The sequence below is a fragment of the Dermochelys coriacea genome, chromosome 11 (assembly GCF_009764565.3).
Source record: "Dermochelys coriacea isolate rDerCor1 chromosome 11, rDerCor1.pri.v4, whole genome shotgun sequence".
In the NCBI taxonomy this organism is placed as follows: domain Eukaryota; kingdom Metazoa; phylum Chordata; order Testudines; family Dermochelyidae; genus Dermochelys; species Dermochelys coriacea.
In genome coordinates this window covers 44,030,880-44,048,210 of record NC_050078.2, presented here as the reverse complement: position 1 = coordinate 44,048,210, position 17,331 = coordinate 44,030,880, and the positions used below count along the sequence as shown (strand labels likewise).

The 17,331-nt window shown below is 42.7% G+C and overlaps 1 protein-coding gene across 1 annotated transcript; it reads right to left on the bottom strand.

Annotated features, from left to right (window-relative positions):
• Positions 1 to 7,955: 7,955 nt before the first annotated feature.
• Positions 7,956 to 10,108, bottom strand: HOXD1 (homeobox D1). Its single transcript, XM_038422015.2, has 2 exons — positions 9,433 to 10,108; positions 7,956 to 9,162 (listed from the first exon to the last, which is right to left on the bottom strand). The coding sequence occupies exons 1-2, from the start codon at positions 9,998 to 10,000 to the stop codon at positions 8,843 to 8,845; spliced, it is 888 nt and encodes a 295-aa protein (XP_038277943.1). The 5' UTR covers positions 10,001 to 10,108; the 3' UTR covers positions 7,956 to 8,842.
• Between the last annotated feature and the right edge of the window lie 7,223 nt (positions 10,109 to 17,331).

The following is a 17,331-nucleotide window of genomic DNA, read 5'->3' as shown; positions in this document are numbered from 1 at the left end:
CAGTTAAGATGAAGAATAATGGCTATAATGCCTTCATTCTCAGGCTTCACTGATGCAGTAACGTAACAAAAATCATATTAGTAGAGTGCAGACATTTCTATAAAAGGTATATAAACAAAGTGCACCTTTTTTCCTCATAAAGAATGGTCCTGATCCAGCAAACACTTACACATGTGAGTAACTTTATATGCACTGAGCCATGAGTGAAAACAGTAACTGCTGAAATCATAGATGACACTGCTGCAATGAAGTATCTAGAAGTGGAACCCCTCTGCTCATGTAGTGCCTCATTAAAGTCAACAGAGTTTGGTGTGGGTGAAGAGGTCTCATTGCAGGGGCATAGGTTGTAACAGAAAAGTTATTCTTTTGATAACACTTTGGTAAGAAATGCACTGTTAATGCCACTGTTGTTAGGGTGCATCAGTGGTTTCCATTATAAACCTATATTTTCTGGACTTTATAACTTGCTGTAACAATTTGCTCTCTGCTTAAGTGTAGTAGCAAATATATCTTTCTGGAGCATGGTAGCTGTAGCTCAAATGATGCAGCTTCAGATTGGTATTTTTTGTTTGTTGCTACTTTGCAATCCATTAATCTCCAATGGCTGTTACCTTTGTGTGTTTTAGGAAACAAAAACACAAATAAAAAATAAGCAAGTGAATTTTATTATGAAGCTATGTTGTGGAGATATGTACTAATTTTGTTCAACATATAAAGCCCTGTCTACACTAGGAAGCTTATAGCAGCCCAGCTGCACTGCTATAAGATTGCTCAGGTAGCCGCCCTATGCCAACAGGAAAGAGCTCTCCCGTCGACATAATAAATGACTTCAATGAGCCGCGGTAGCTATGTCAGCAGGAGAAGCTCTCCCACTGACATAGTGTGGTGCACACTACCACTTATGCCAGTGTAATTTATGTCATTGAGGGGTGTGTTTTTTTCACATCCCTGAGCGACATAAATTTTGCTGACATAAGTGGTAGTGTAGACATGGCCTAAGAAGCCTAATCCTGTATCCCATGTTCACACAAAACTCCCAGGACTGCACCATTATCTGAGATTTTAAGTTTATGTATTGGCAAAACACATAAATCAAAGATGATCAAAACTTTGTGCAATTGAGGATTGCATTGACAACTTGCCAAGAGCACAAGGAAAGCAACTAATGTGTTTAAAATAAGGTAGATATTAATAAATTATAATAGTATTTTGCACATCTAGCATTCTCATCCATACAATGCACAGTGGTTATTATTATCCCCATCTTACAGATGCGACTAGTACACAGAAAAATTAGATAATATTCCCAAGGTTACAAAACAAGTCAGTGGCACAGTCCAGAACAGGACCCAGGTTTCCTGATTCCCAGCTTCTTGCTCAACCAATTTAATAAGTAAATATCACCTGTTCAGATAGCATCCTGGGACTTATAGTCTCAGTGGGTCAGATTTCCGTATTAAAGAAGAGTGGAGCCATGGGTCAACTGCAGAACCTTGTGGGCTGCACTTTGTCCCCCCTCCTGCTATAAAGGCTTAGTGCAAACTGTGATTGATTTATGCATCACACCATAAATCTTTTCTTGGAAGCTACAAAGACCCACAGATGCAAAAATCATCTTAATCAGAAGTATTCTAATTGTATTATCACAGAGTGACCATCTATTGGGTAAATAACAACACATTTTATATTTGGTTTGCATACCCCATTACTAATTGCCCTACAGATTAGAACCACTAAAATGTCAATGGAATAAATAGTAAATTACCTGCAACAAGTATTTATTTAACTTCCTAATGTGAACTGACTTGTGTGTTCTGATGAAACAGACATGGGGCAGTTTGTCCTCTGTTACTGTGTGACATAGACTGGTTGTTATCATTATAATTTATTTGTGTTACCATAGTGCCTAAGAGCCCCACAATACTAGGCACTGTACAGAGAACAAATAGATAGTCAATTTAATCTCTCTCTGATTCAACAAGGTGCCTTATCCCAGTTAAAAACCATAGTAATTATAAATATGTGCAGTGGAAAAATCAGTCAAAATGGAAGGCCTAAGTTTAAAATGCAAATGAAGAAAGAGTTTACTCTAAACTTAAGGCATCTATTAATGACATCATGACAATGTATATGGCTTATGGGTAGTTTTTCCCATATCTATCTCCCACTGCACAGCAAACAAATGGACTTGTAACAATTATAAGTATTTACTTAGCATTTAGGTTAAGAGAATAATATAGTTTAAAAAGTATAAAAAACATCCAAGGTTTTTAAGCTCTTATGAGAAAATATCTGATACCACAAAGCAGGTCTTTCCATTTGTAATTTTGTCTGATAAGAATTTTTGTGAGAGGACAGTTAATAATTTATTTTACTCTTTCATGTGTAAATTATTGCTCCAATTTTTACCAAAAAATACAGTGTGGGCTCACATTTTTAAAAAGAGATAATAATATAGTCCATATGTTTGTTGTTTGTTTTACCATTTTGTTCCTTGATCCTGAAAAAAGAGCTATTTATGCAATCAACAGTATATTTCGAAGTAGTCTGGGATGACCCTAAAGGAAAGGTTTGTGGTATTGTATTGCAAGTGGCCCACAAACATTCAATTCTGTGTGACCATTTCAAACTTGATGTGTTCTTATTGCCTGCATTTGATTTCCAAGGAAACAAGATTTTCCATGATTATTTAAATAGCCAAAGTGCACATTATCCAAATGTTTATTTATCCCACTCAGACATAGCAACTGCATGCCATTTTTCATCCATAGAAAATGACAAATGCACCTCCAGCCTTCCAAGCCAATGGTTTTGTTACGTCTTCTCTGGCAAAAATATATAATTTTTTTTAGAGATCCTTTTGTGGACTATGGGCTTAAGCCAATAGCATCTAGGTAGAATGTAATCTATGACTGATATAGTCATTTCTTTTGGGTTTATTTTTAATGACATCTGGGGGAAAAATAAAGTTCAAAAACCCCATAATATTAATTATTCTTAATAATGCAGAGCATGGTAAGTATTTGCTAAGGTCAGGCTGGAATACTGTACTAATTCCAATGAGAATTATGGATATGAATTTATTCCTATTAGCATAACCGACAACCTGTTTCCAACTGCTAGGCATCAAAGTGAACATATGCAACACCGAATGCTGGGTTTAATGTTGAATGAATAAAAGTTAGACCTTATCTATCATTTATTTGTCTCATGTGTACGCCCATGTATATTACAGACATTTTTATTCAATTATTCAGGAATTGGCACATGAGTTGCATTATCTCATTCCTCTGGGTATCTTGCTGACAGAATAATGCAAAAGAACAGGAACTAACATGTGTACAGTTAAGATTGTTCATGGGGATCCAAGGTGTCATTAAGCTGCCCATATCATTTGAGAAAAAAAAATATTTAAAATAAGCACTAGATTTTAGCACAGAATGTGATTATGTTCCTTCCAATTAATTTTTTCTGACTCTTGTAGAAGAGTTGTAGGGTTTAGTCTTAATTTGCAAGCACAACCCAATATTCAGACTATGTCATTTTGATAGATACAGAGCCATGCACTGCTACAATGCAAATGTGTATTTATTTATTGAGGAAAATATATGGCATAAAACAATTAATTGTAAGTGGCTTGGTGTGGTCAATGGCCTCATTGGAATCTTTCTTTTGACTTCAACGGAACAGGAGCAGCCCCCAAAATGAGGAATTTACCTGGCCTTTTTATAAAATTGATATATTCCTCAAAATTGAACTGACTGGCATGAACATGGAAACCATTACGGAAATGAAAACCATGACAAACCACTAACCTCTAAGCCATGTGACAATGTTAGAGGCAGAAGCAAAAACAGCCGTTTTTGAAGTTTGCATGAGAACCACATGCTGCTAGGAAAATATGCTACTGTGGTTGCATGTGTATGTGTATTTATAGTTAAAATAGAAGGAATACTAACAGTAGGCTTGGTGGGAGAAATGTATTTTAAAACAATTATTTGTAATTAAATGATTTGTAAAGGAATCAAGTCATTTTAAATATTTGAATAAAAAAGTTTTGATTTGGATTTATTTCTCCAATGCTTGTTGTATTTCACTTGTTTTGGATCTTCCCTTTTTATTTATTTTCTCTTTTAAAGGAGCAGTCAGAAGTCAGTAGCTATTTTTCTAGTGTTTTAGTGAGTGATCAGCACAGGCTATGAACATTCATTTTTGGTGCCATTAATTTTATAAGAAGCTGTAAACATTTATTTTGGTTGCAATTAGTTTCATGCAGGTAATCCAATGATTATGTTTTTTTTAATGGCAGCCTAAGAAGTGAATCAGCTATTTAGGGATAAATGGTAACATTATGCATGATAGAGGAAGTGTCTGTGCATGTGTGTGTTTGTGTTTGTAAGTATGTGTAATCTGGGGTTTACAATATCATTTTACTTTGCAAATGCAAGTAAAATACAATGTGTAACCTAACACTTCAATCTTGGGAGGTCACATCCCTCAAGTACTAAAGATACTTACACCATACTCATTGTCAAGAATCCCTTATGTCCCCCCCGCCCAGCCATCTGTCTTTAACCTCAACATGCAGCCTGAGATATCTGGTCTCTTTTTTAAACTGTTTGGGAAAATTCTGTTTCCTGTGATCTCCCATCTGTGATCTCTCCATCTGTGTTAGCAACAATCAACAGAGCAGCCACTGGTGATGATTATGCTTGATGCTTCAGAGGAAGAGAAGTTCTAGTGAAAAGGGAAAGGCCTCTATTTCAACCTTATTCTGAAGAGCACCTTGGGATGGAAGATACAACATGGAGTAATAATCCACACAGGTTGCAACTTCACAGCCTATCTGACCAGTCTAGTTCACAGTCCTGGTTTGATTTCTACCACTTGGACCTAAACAACAACAGCCATTTTTCTTCAAGGATGGGGCAGAGTCAAGGTATGATTTGGCTTGCTTTTGGGCATCCAAGACATAATTGTGAACATTAACAACTTTCAGGGAATAGTGTTAGCCATGCCACAGATTATACATGAAGGTAAACATTAAAATGGAATTTTAAAATCAGCAGTTGGAATAATTATAACCCTTTGCCAGCCACAAAAAGACATTTCAAGTGAGGTGTAGTGCTAATCACAGACCAGCAGACTGAACTTCTCTCTCCAAAGAACTGGCATAACAGGAGAAGTGCTAGCTTCCCCATACTACCTAGACAATGTACTTCAGCCCTCATCTGCAGAGAAATTCAGTCTCCAGGCTCATCAGCCCCTCAGTTCTCTGTCAAGATTATCAACAGAATGAAAAGTAGTGCCAGTTGGGATAGTGGTCATGTAATGTGGACAACTGCCAACTAGGAACCACAGTGAGACCACTACATCTATTTCACATAGGCCAGCAAGCTGCCAACAACAGACAGTGACTGTTGGATCTAGGCTGGCTTCTACCCAGAAACCATAAAGTCACAAATCCCCCGACATTCATCCCCCTTTAAACTGGGATTTTATGTTTAACATCTATTTATTTTCATTTTCTATTTTAAAATTCTGTTATGAGCTTATTCTGACTTCTCAACTAAACCCAGAAAGCCAGGAAATCAGTCTAAAATCCATCCTTTGAGATTTCCTTTGGCTCTGTTTTACTTTGCTCTTTATTCTACAAGCACTGACTTACAGAAATCAGATGAGAGAGATCAGCCTTGTTCACACTTGGATGAACTTCACTTGGCTGTTCCTCATTTTGAACTTGGAACTGCACAACAAAGAACCATTAATCCTATTGGTCTTTTGCACAGAGATGTCTGCAGGCAAACCAAATCTTTCTGAACTTTAACAGTTGGAGATTTTCAAATTTGGTAAGATTTATTGTAAACTATTTTAATATGCAAAAAGAAAAGGAGTACTTGTAGCACCTTAGAGACTACCAAATTTATTTGAGCATAAGGTTTCGTGAGCTACAGCTCTCTAAGGTGCCACCAGTACTCCTTTTCTTTTTGCGAATACAGACTAAAACGGCTGCTACTCTGAAACCTAATTTAATATGGAGCATTAATTTATCCATACGGTATAATCAAGAATCTGAGAACTAGAAGATAATATAAGAAACCAGATCAGGTTGCAAGTGTTGTGTGAGGCCTATGTATTTACCATTCTTGCCCAACGGCCCCTCGGAGAGGGCAGGAGGTAAGAATCAATCGGGCAAAACAGAGTAGAATGGGAGCTTGCGATACAACCCTACGGTTGGGACAACGTAAACTCCAGGCCCCTTCCTAATATCATGGCATTTGTTTAGTTTTGCCTGATAACCTTTCATCTTCGGTACTGTGTTTATGTCTTTTCAAATTGGATTACTATACGGATTCTGGAGTAAGCCAGTCCCCTTTGGGAACGCAAAGTAGGGATCCGGTAAATGCTACAGCCATCCACTACAAACCGGTGTATGTTCTTGCAATGGACCTCCAGAGAGCAGATAAGCTGCTAAGGGCACCTTTTTTTAAACGGGGACCTTTTAGACATATTGGGCTTTTTGGTGGTGGCAACATAAACCTTGCAAAGGATTAAGTATTTTCTACTCTTCCTTGTCTCTGTCTCTTCTCTGTCTGAACTTTCTCTGACCCTGCTCTCCTTGGAGGTCTTTGGGTGGGATAAGAGCGGGTACGCACCCCTTTTAAAAGTTCAGTTAAAAATGGAGTTGGGGGACCAAAACTTGCTGCACTCCCTCTAACTGCCAGTCCGGTCAGTGGTGATTTTGTGTGATCAACGCGAGCAGGATCTGGCTCTTGGACTCCTACACTGAGGCGAAAGGCTTTGAATGAGCCGGACTGCTAGGCAAGACAACATAACTTGGAGGAGATCAGATTTACTCCTCCCTCCAGGTGTAAATGTGAAGCCACCGTGTGTTTGAATGGGCAGGCGAGAGACTTTCAAATAGTTCCCTTTGGAAAAGGAAATATCTGTCAGGGGTTCCGTGAAGTTGTTTCGCTTTGCATATGTGTAGATTTCAGATTTTTTTCAAAGCAGGGTGCCTTGCCATATCAAAGACTTCTGGAGGAGAAACCGGAGGTCACTGAAAATGCGTCCAGCCCGGAGACCCTTTGAAATACCGACACATCACTGTAGGTCCTCTGTTGTTTTAACCGAGAGCTAATGAGCATTACGCCCTTGAAAGACAGATGGCCCCAATACATAAGAATAATATTGACAACATTACATTGAAAAGTGTGACGTCGTTTTCCAATCAGGTTATTTTTTATTTCTCCATACTCTTAAAATCCGTGAGTTTTGGTTAAAAGGGATCTCCACAGAACTTAACCTGAATATGTTCTGAGTTCACTATTGCTAGGGTTCTGCTTTTATACAAGTGATTGCTTTTGAGTGACTGACTTTTCAGGAGCCTTTTTTATCAGGAGTGTATGAGGCACATATTTCCAAGTGGTTTAGGCTTTTTTAAATAGGATTGTGATGTCTTGGGTAATTAAAATATTTCAGCAATGTGGTTTGATACTAGGATGTTTTTCAAAGGTTTGTAATTCAGGGATTTACTAGAAAAACAAGGGGAGATGCCCTAGCGTGAGTCTTACTTACTCTTGGTTCCATTCGAGACTGAAGGTCATCCACTGAACTTCTGAAACAAGAACATGCACGTGTTCCTTTTTGCTTCAACTCTCTTTTGCGATTCTTGACTTTGGAAGTGTGAATTCGGCCCTTCGCGCCCCTTTGATGTGCAGGTACCCTACTGCGAGCCACCCTAAAAGGTTTTTTTTTTTTAATTAAAACTACCCTATTTGCAAATCACGCTTCTGCGCTGTAAAGGTGGGAAACAGGCAATATGTGCCTCTTGTTTTCGTAATCACATTGCGTCAGAATCTTTTTTGTAAGCCCCTGACATCGGAAAAGGGACAAAAGCATTGTATTTACTGTTATAACTTGTCAAACATACTAAAGCAAAGTTTGACCCTGGCAGAAGGCATAAAGACAAGATAGCAATGATGCTATTACCGTTCACCAAAACTTTCCCACGTCCATTTCACTTGAATTTGTTCTGTAGCTAAGTATTAATTTTGACTAATTTTCAACTCTGGGTGATTGTGTATTTTATTTTTCAATAAAAACCAATAACCATGCTCTAGCACTTAATTAAATTCAGAATTATTCGAGACAAAGCCTGTTATTCACAGAATATAAATACAATACAAATCCGGACACAGCGTTGATTATTCGGAGTTTTGACATTTAACAGGTCTATATGAATGGTGATTGTCTCCCGCCCCCCACCCCTCCCCTTTCAGGCACATTGAAAAGTAGGAGCAATTTAAAACACCTTGTAGTGCAAAAGTTAAACTTATCTGCCAGTGCAGAAACTCAACTGAACCAGCCAGTTTGCATCTTCTTTGGCTCTCTTACTAATAGCAATAATCCTCCTTTAACTTATTTTCGTTGCATATATATTACTAAACTGGAGGACTCTGCGTGGTCTTGTTTGACCTTTTAGACAGACACAGGCACAGCGTGTGCCGGCTACTTGACCAAAAAATTCATAAGGCCAATGAGGAAATTAGCAGAGTGTTTCCCTGATATACCCATAAATAAAATGTAAACAAGTTGCAATAACGAGCATTTGTATATTGTTACAGTCCGGCATAAAAAAAAAAATCAGCTACATTAATTCCTTAGGTAGACACAGCCCAAATATTTCATTGGCAGTGATAATCTTAGTGAAAGGATTATTTTTTGGCTCGGGTTGTGCAGGATTAACACCGTTGCGATGCTTTATGCATTCTATAAAGTGTCTGAAACTCGGCCTTCCTTTCCTCTCAAGTAGCTGTCACAACAGCTGGCTCTGCAGCGATCAGCAGGAGTCTTTGGCAGGAGAGGAGGGTACAGAATTCCTGCCTGGCTTGGCGGGGCTTTGCGCGGAGGGGGATGCGGCAGGTGAAGGGATCAGCAGCCCTTCTCTTTCCCGTTTCTTTTGTTTCATTCTTCTATTTTGGAACCATATTTTCACTTGAGTGTCATTGAGGCGGAGCGAGTGCGCGATCTCTACGCGGCGGGCCCGGGTGAGGTACTTATTGAAATGAAACTCCTTTTCCAGTTCTGTGAGCTGCTTGGTGCTGAAATGGGTCCGCACGGTGCTGGGGGGGCCATGCACGCCGTAGGCGGAGAGTTTGCCTGCAACACAAAACGTTTGTTCAGTAGCGGTGAGAGCTCTGGGCACAGCGCAAGGGAGCCGGTGCTCTGGGCATTACGCCGGCTCCAAGGGCGAAGAGGTAACGCTTTGCATGAACGTCTCACGCGGGCGCCCATTGCTCACGGGTATTTGAGGCGAGAGAAGGAAACAATAAGTGCCCCTGCAAGCGATCACATCCTCGTTTCGCTCTTAGCCATCAGCGCGAAGAGCGAGCTGTGCCCATGCAGCCCCCTCGCCGAGTTCACACTTACTTTTCTTGGGCGCATTTCTTTTCACTTTCATCCACTCGAAGGTGTCGAGCGCGTCCCCTGAGGCCGGAGAGGTGGGCTTGGGGTAGGTCCCCGGGGAGGGGGAGACGCTCTGGAAGCCCCCCGGCTGGACGCCAGGCAGTTCTCTGAGGCGGGGATGGAAGTGGCTTTGCTCGGCCAAGGCGCTGTAACTCACCGGGAGCGGCGATCCGCCGCCGGAGAAGATGGAAGTTGCATAGCGCAGGTGGCCCCCGCCAGCGTCCTCCAGCCGGGCACTGGCTCCGTAGGGCAGGGCGTAGCCCGAGCCCGGAGGCAGGACGCTGAAGTCCGCGGCAGCTGGACCGGAGTCGTAAGCCCCCGCCAGAGCGCAGGCGGCAAAGCGAGAGGCGGGGGCTGGCCGCGGCTGCTGCGCGGTCCCTGCGCCGGGCACTAGCCGGCTGCCCAGGCGCGCGCTGCCCCCGCCCAGGGGGCACGAGGGCTGCAGGGCGACGGCGCTGGGGTCTGCAGGGCAGAAGCTAGGCGGGGCGGGCAGCGCATCGCCGCGAGCCAGGTAGCCCAGGTAGGAGTTCATGTCCCGGCGCGGCTCTGGGCCAGCGGCCGGGGGCGCGGGGCGGGAGCCCGCTGCTGCCCGCGGATGCTGCCCGGGCCGCTCTCGGGACCTGCCCTCCTCCGCCAAGAGCCATCGCGGCGGCGGCGGTAAATAGTGCCCTAATATAGCGCCAGAGGGCTGGCACGTGCCGCCCGGCGGCCAATCGTAGCCCTCCGTGGAGAGCCCACCTCAGGGATGCTGGGTGCTGCTCGCTGCCTTCTGCCCCGGCGCAAACTTCGCCACGGGAGAAGCGGGCTGCGGCGCGCGGGACCCGGGGAGGCAGCGCCGGGCCTCGCCCTGAGCCACCCGGGCTGGCCCCGCAGAGGGACGGGGCCAGGGCCAGGGCCAGGGCCAGGAGGGAGGCGCTGGCCACGGGGCTTAGCGCGGAAGAGGGATAAAGGCGGCTGGTGCTGTGGGTGCCGAACACACGCGGGCCTCTCCAGCGCGCCCCAGGGCCAAGTCTCCTATTTTCATGTGGCCTGAGTCTTACCCACTGCAATCCTGATTGTGCTTATAGGGAGCCCGGCTCGGTACCGTCTGCAGTTTTAGTTCGGGAGGCAAAGGGGGCTGGCAGTTCCCTAAACTGAAATCCCAGGCACTTTGAGCACTCCCAGGAGGCTTTCAAGTGCAAATGAAATGCTCAAAAAACTTTACTCCCTACGTTAATGTACCTGGCCAAACCTAGGTCGACTGTTCCAACTGTTTAGGGGGGATAGAACAGTGATGTTTTATCTATTTCACCGAAAAGCGGAAGTTTCTTGTAGCTTGTAGTGTATCATGTATTTTAGATTTCAGAGTAGCAGCCGTGTTAGTCTGTAGTCGCAAAAAGAAAAGGAGGACTTGTGGCACCTTAGAGACTAACACATTTATTTGAACATAAGCTTTCGTGAGCTACAGCTGGCATCCGATGAAGTGAGCAGTAGCTCACAAAAGCTTATGCTCAAATAAATGTGTTAGTGTCTAAGGTGCCACAAGTCCTCCTTTTCTTTGTATGTATTTTAGAGGTGTTCCTAGGTGTCTCTTTGCAGTTTAATCTAGCCTTGCTTGCAATAAATGGCGAAAACTGTCTTTTGCCAACTTTGTGGTATCTCATCCTCAGCCGTACCTGTGTTTCCTCTCCGAGAGGAGCTTCATAGATGCAGATGAGTTTTTAAGAAATCCGAGGTTAAAATGCATCCGGAAGACAGTTCAGATCCGGGTGGGGTTCGATGTTACTGCACGTCACAGCAATTAATGGACCTGCTCCATCAGATAAGTGCTTTGTAGTCTCTTGAAAGAGAATCCGAGGGCTCACAACATTAATGGGCTCTCATGTTCCCCAGGGTGATACAATAGCGTTTTCTGAGTGTTAGTGACTGGCACAGAAATAAATAAAAGGAAACAGGAAAGAGATTAGAGTAAATCTCACTGCTCAACTAAACTTTCTAACTTTGTAAACTTCATTTCCCTTTGGCAGAAGGGAATTAACCTCTTGGAGGGAAAGATTGGACTCCACAGGCAAGTGATGGTGTTTTCCTAAAGTGTTACAATGAAAGTACTTCAAAATTTGACTCATTAACTATTGGGCTCTATTCCAATCCAAGTCAGTAAACATGAAGTCACTACACGCTAAAAAGGCAAGTATTTTAAATATTTTGAGTACTCCTTGGAGTTCAAGGCGCATGACAGAAAAGGTGGCACTTGTCATGTATCCCATGGAAGGAAAGGGAATGGAGCTACAGTTTAAAGTTTTGAAATATGCTTCCTTCTCTATAAGAGAAATCTACAAAGTTCAGAGGCAGACCCTTAAAAGAGAGTGGGGATGCACATTCATAATTCAGCCCTACTCTCACCCCAAATACGATAATACACTCTCCATTGGATACATACTCCTCCCACCGAATACTCAGTTCTACCGAAGGTCCAGTCCTGTTTTCAGTTAAAAGTGTGCAGCTCCCACCGAAATCATGTAATCGAGGCAGAATCGGGCCCTACCCCAGCGATTTTTCATGGGCCTTAGAGTTAAGGGGTCATGCCTAAAACTGACCCCTTGCTTGTGACACAAATGATGATCTACTCCCCAAAGCAGCAGAGCACCTGCAATTCCCACGAAGCAAAGTTGCAAACTTTTATCCTAGAGCTCTCAGTGGAAGTTGTAGACCCCAGGTCCAATCCTGCATGCCATATTTTGATGAAAGAACAGATTGCATTAAAGAAGGCAGGATGTGGGACATGGTCTTAGAGAAGGAAATTAGTAGGGCAGCACAAGTGAAGCATTTAATTTAATAATAAACAAGTTTTTAAGGTTAGGAACTTCTGTTAGACATTTTAACCATTGCTTATGTCCACTGAAAAGCTTAGCCAACTTCAACCCTTCAAAATAAGGACTTTATTATTCCTCTTCAATAACAAGGAAAATTCCTGTGATTTGCAGCAACAACCCAAAGAGTTTGTCTCTCCCCTCCACCCCCCGCTTTAAAGTATTCATTCACCTGAATGATTGGGTTTGTTCAGTAGCTGGCCATTCCAGCAGTAGAACAGTTAGAGCTCTGCCCCATTCTCTCTCACAAACCTTTGCTTTTAAGCTTTCAACTCAATCACAGTTGGGGCTGAAATTTATTTAACATCAGTTTTGTCCTTTTCTAATGCACAGATGGCAGAAAAACAGAAGTGTTTTGGATGATATTTTTCCTAAGTCAACATTTTCTAAAATAAAATATTGCAGGGACACTGGACCACTATGTTGATCAATGTTTTTGTGGTGCAGTTAAACCAAGAGTTACTGCAGTTAGAAAAAACACAACTACATTAAAACCAACCAAGTTTTTGGTTACTGTGAACAAATTCGTGGATTAGGTTTTCCCTGAATACCCCTGACAGTCTTCTTAACAGTTACAAACTATGTTGTCAGTGATTTACCATAATGAGAGTTTCATATTTCAGTTTGAAGCAGATCCAGCTATGAACTCCATCATTATGAGCCCAGAAAAAAAATGTATTTAACCAACTGAGGCCGCCAGCTGATGTGTGGTCAGGAAATTTAGTTTTTGGCTCTGTGTCCATTTAAATCCAGACTGTGGTGATAATGAGGGTCAACACACCTGTCTGGTATAAACTTCCCAGGCACAGTTCACTGAGATCAAAAGAGGTTTTGGAAAAAGGCATTTTCGTTGGAGTGGGAGGTGCTCAGCAGCTCCAAGCAAGCACGGGGGCTTCCTAAAAGGGGGTGGTCTGGAAAAGAATCCTGGGAAGTTCAGGGATGGAGAAGGGAATCTTACAGCTAGGGGGAAAGGAAGTGTCCGTAGGGAGTGCTAGGGTGGCTAAGAGTGTGCATTTGGAAAGCCACTGGGCACACAGTTTCTGTCAGGCTTATTGAGTAGCTGGCACATCCCAGAGAAGACCGTTTGGGTGAAATCCTGGCATTTGTCCAGAATAAGTGGAATCTGGCCTTCAAATGCGCCATTGCGCCACCCATGCAGAGAACTAGCCTAAACCAAACTATGTTAGATAAGGGTGTGAACAATGGCACCAGTAGTCTTCTCAAACACAAGTCACGTAAAGGAATTCACTCCAAAGCCAAGTTGGATTCATGAATAGTAACATAAAATAAGAAAGTCTGACAAACAGTTGGAGTGAAGGCACATATTTGAAAAGCATTGGCACCGCTCAAGCACACCTCCACTAAAGTCAAAGGTAGCTTTCCCAAGTAGAGTCAGAGTACTTCAAAATTTGAGCCATTTGTCCTTTTGTTCATTCTCCTTTTTTTTCTCTTTTTTTTTCTTCCAGGATGACTGTTTGAATCCTTTTCTCCAGAGGAAAACTTACATTTTCCAGGGACCGTCTGAAAGAAAAGTGCTTTTCTTGCCCTGTCATCCTTGATGGTTCCAATATCATAACCTGTATTGACACTATGATTATTTAAATGCGACCTAGAAAAGCACTGAGGAAATTTTACACCACACTAGCGTAGATACAATAGATTCTCCATGAAATCTAGGAAGTGAAAGCCCTAGTCCAGATATGCACTTGGATTCTCCCACCTTATTGTCTGATATTTTATTTTTACAGAAGTTGTTTATTAGAGACAGTTACTGATGACTCTAGATCTATACTGTGTCACACACATTCTCATTTGAAAATACTCTTAGGAATATGTTTTCAAGTGGCTCTCTAGGAAAACTGACCATGTACATTTCATGAGGGATAGATATGAAAAGCTAATGATAAACATTTCAGCAGCATTTGCCGATATTCTGAATTGTTGTGGCCCTGGTGTACAAGCAAATTATACGTGCCAGGCTGTGAAGGTTAATAGTGGTATTTGGAAAAGAAATTGAAATGCAGTGGAGGCGGTAGATTGTTTCAGAAAGTTTTGGATAAAGTAAGGAATAAATTTGGACAACTGTCATTAGCAAAAATGAGGTCATCCTATTGGAATCCAAATTCAGCTTCAGGAAAAACATGGATGCCCTGTGAAGGCAGTTCACTTCTTCCGATTGAGGAAGTTGTATCAGTCTCCCTCGGCTGACCTTCAGAGCAGTTTTGATAGGCTTTGGAGAGGATTTTTTCCCCCCTGAATGTGACAGTTGAAGGTGAAATGGGGAGATTAACGGAGAACCTCCCACCCATAGACGGAAAATCTGTTTTCAGAAGCTATCCTGTTATGCATAAATAGGGAAAGTCCCAGTAATTCTGATCAGTGTCACTGAAATAAGTCCTGGGCTGGTGACTCGGAGTCTTTGCTTTCCTTCATCATGTTACATGGACTTTATAAACATCTGTAGGAAAGATTAAGTGGTGCAATTCCTGGGAACCAATGACTTAACGACATGGGAAAGTCCTGTTAGTGGAGTGCTAAGAAGCACACCTGCCCTGTAGCACCCCTGCTAGCCAAGCATGACTCTGCAGCACCTACTTTGGTTTACCCTTTCTAGGGCTCCTTAAATAAACTCCACTACTCGAGGCCTTAAGACACTCTCTTACTGAATCTGTTTATATTACTATTCACACCAACACTAAATCCTGGGGCTTCTCCCCTACACCCAGATGGGAATCCTCCATTCTCCAGCCTTCCCACCCAGCCTCTTGCCCTCCCTGTTGTCTCAACGCAGACTAGGGTTTCTCCTCTTTCCCCCAAAGGGGATCCAAGCCTTCGAGCTACACCCATGTTCTTCCCTGCTTTGGGAAGCCACTCCCAGCCTACCTGGTTGGTATATTTCGGTCCCTGAAAGGCCAGACTTTCCTACCCTCTTCTATTCGCTATAGGGAAGACTTCGAACGCTACTGTACTGTACTGTACTGTACTGTACAGCTCAGCTCAGCTCAGCTCAGCTGTCCTCTCCTGTTTCCTTCTACTGTCTTCATCTTCTTCACCCCCACGCCCCTTCCCCCTTTATAAGGCCCAGGTGCTTTCCCTTAAGCCCAACTGGACAGCAGGTAACCAGTCACAGGTGCACTCGACTCCCCTCCTTTTTAAAGACACAGGTCACCCTGTGACAGTGAGATAATGCAAAATCTCACTTTACAATGGTCAGGTAACACACACACACACACACACACACACACACACACACACACACACACACACACACACAGAGAGAAATTTGTTGGATTGTTCCTGCATTGACAAATTCCTTTATTTTATTTTATGTTAAAGAAACGCCACAAAGTACTTTAAGCTGATCAGAGCCAAACCCCGGTGTAGATTCGTGGGACGCCCTGCACTGAAGCAGTAGCACAGAGCCTGTACCTCTGGGGAAGATTTTTTTAAAAATTACTCTTAACAGCTACGGTTATTTTCAAGTCCAGTTACAATTTTTCCACCAGGGAGCTTGCGAGGCAAAACTAGAATTAATTAATTAATTAATTGACTAATTAAGCGTTTTAATTTCGGTACATGAATGTGAGCCCCTTAATTAAGTACCCAAAAGTTTGGGGGTTTTATTAAGGGAAACGTTTTAATGAAATCGTGTGTGCTAAATCCTTCTGGCTGAATTCCAGATTTGTTTTTATAGGTGAGATGCGGGACAGGAAAATATGAGCCAATGAAGATGTTCTCAGAGCTGTCACTTAGAGCGGTGGCTCTCAATCTTTCCAGTCTACTGTACCTCCAAGTTTCGCCTCATTTCAAAACTACTTGCTTATAAAATCAGACATAAAATACAAAAGTCTCACAGCACACTATCACTGAAAAATGTCTTACTTTTGCATTTTACCTTATTATTATTAAATAAATCAATTGGAATATAAATATTGTACTTACATTTCAGTGTATAGTATACCGATAGGTATAAACAAGTCACTGTCTGCATTAAATTTTAGTTTGTAGGGACTTCACTAGTGCTTTTCATGTGGCCTGTTGAAAAACTAGGCAAATATCTAGATGAGCGGATGTACCCCCTGGAAGACCTCTCCATACCCCCAGGGGGACATGTACCCCTGCTTGAGAATCACTGACTTAGAGATTCATAGAACCTATAGGTTTCAGAGTAGCAGCCGTGTTAGTCTGTATTCGCAAAAAGAAAAGGAGTACTTGTGGCACCTTAGAGACTAACAAATTTATTAGAGCATAAGCTTTCGTGAGCTACAGCTCACTTCTATAATGGCTTTGAATCGAAATAAAGTAGACAAAGCCCATCTTGCTTATCCTGGCAAACTTGTGTATTGCCTTCAGGGGCAAGATTACCGGGGGGAGGTGGGGTCACAAAGTCTGAGGAGGCTGTTATCCCGACCACAGGGTCACTTTTTGCATTTCTTTTTTTGTCACTAAAGGATTCGGTTGCATCCTCCCTGCTGGAAGCTGAATGCCGAGCGTCAGCCCGTGAATATTAGATTGCGGTGTTCTGAGCTTCGGTTTCTGTCTCCTCCGGCTGCGGTTTCTGGTTGAATCCCAGCTGGCCCAGACTCGAGCTGAAGTAGGAGGAACCGCTGTCGAGTGAAAAGTGCATGTCGTGTGATTGATGAACTCTTAATAGAACCAATCCCCCCGTCCTCTCCCGCCAGCCCCGCTCCCAGCAAGGACCACAGCCTTCCCACTGCAACTGCTCACTTGGTAATGGAGAGTTGTTGCCTGTTCAGTGATTAACTTGATATCTAGTCTCCAGAAGTGTCAGGGGCCAATGTAACTCTGGGCCAGCCGATCTCCCGACTTTTAAAAATATAGGTTGTGGGTTCATAAATATATAATATCACTTGGTCCTAGAGCCAACCAACATGGCCCACTAATTGTACACGTAGAAGAAACCGGCTTTTTGTGCCGCCTGTCTGCCACAGAGCTATTGTTCCTAGCGAGGGATTTCAAACGTTCCCTTGGATAGACCCAGCGTTACTGCAGA

Excerpts from the sequence above, each read along its gene's own strand:
- HOXD1 (XM_038422015.2), bottom strand. The coding sequence starts at position 10,000 with ATGAACTCCTACCTGGGCTACCTGGCTCGCGGCGATGCGCTGCCCGCC. Across the intron at positions 9,163-9,432 it reads AAGAAATGCGCCCAAGAAAA|GCAAACTCTCCGCCTACGGC; the intron begins GTAAGTGTGAAC and ends TTTGTGTTGCAG.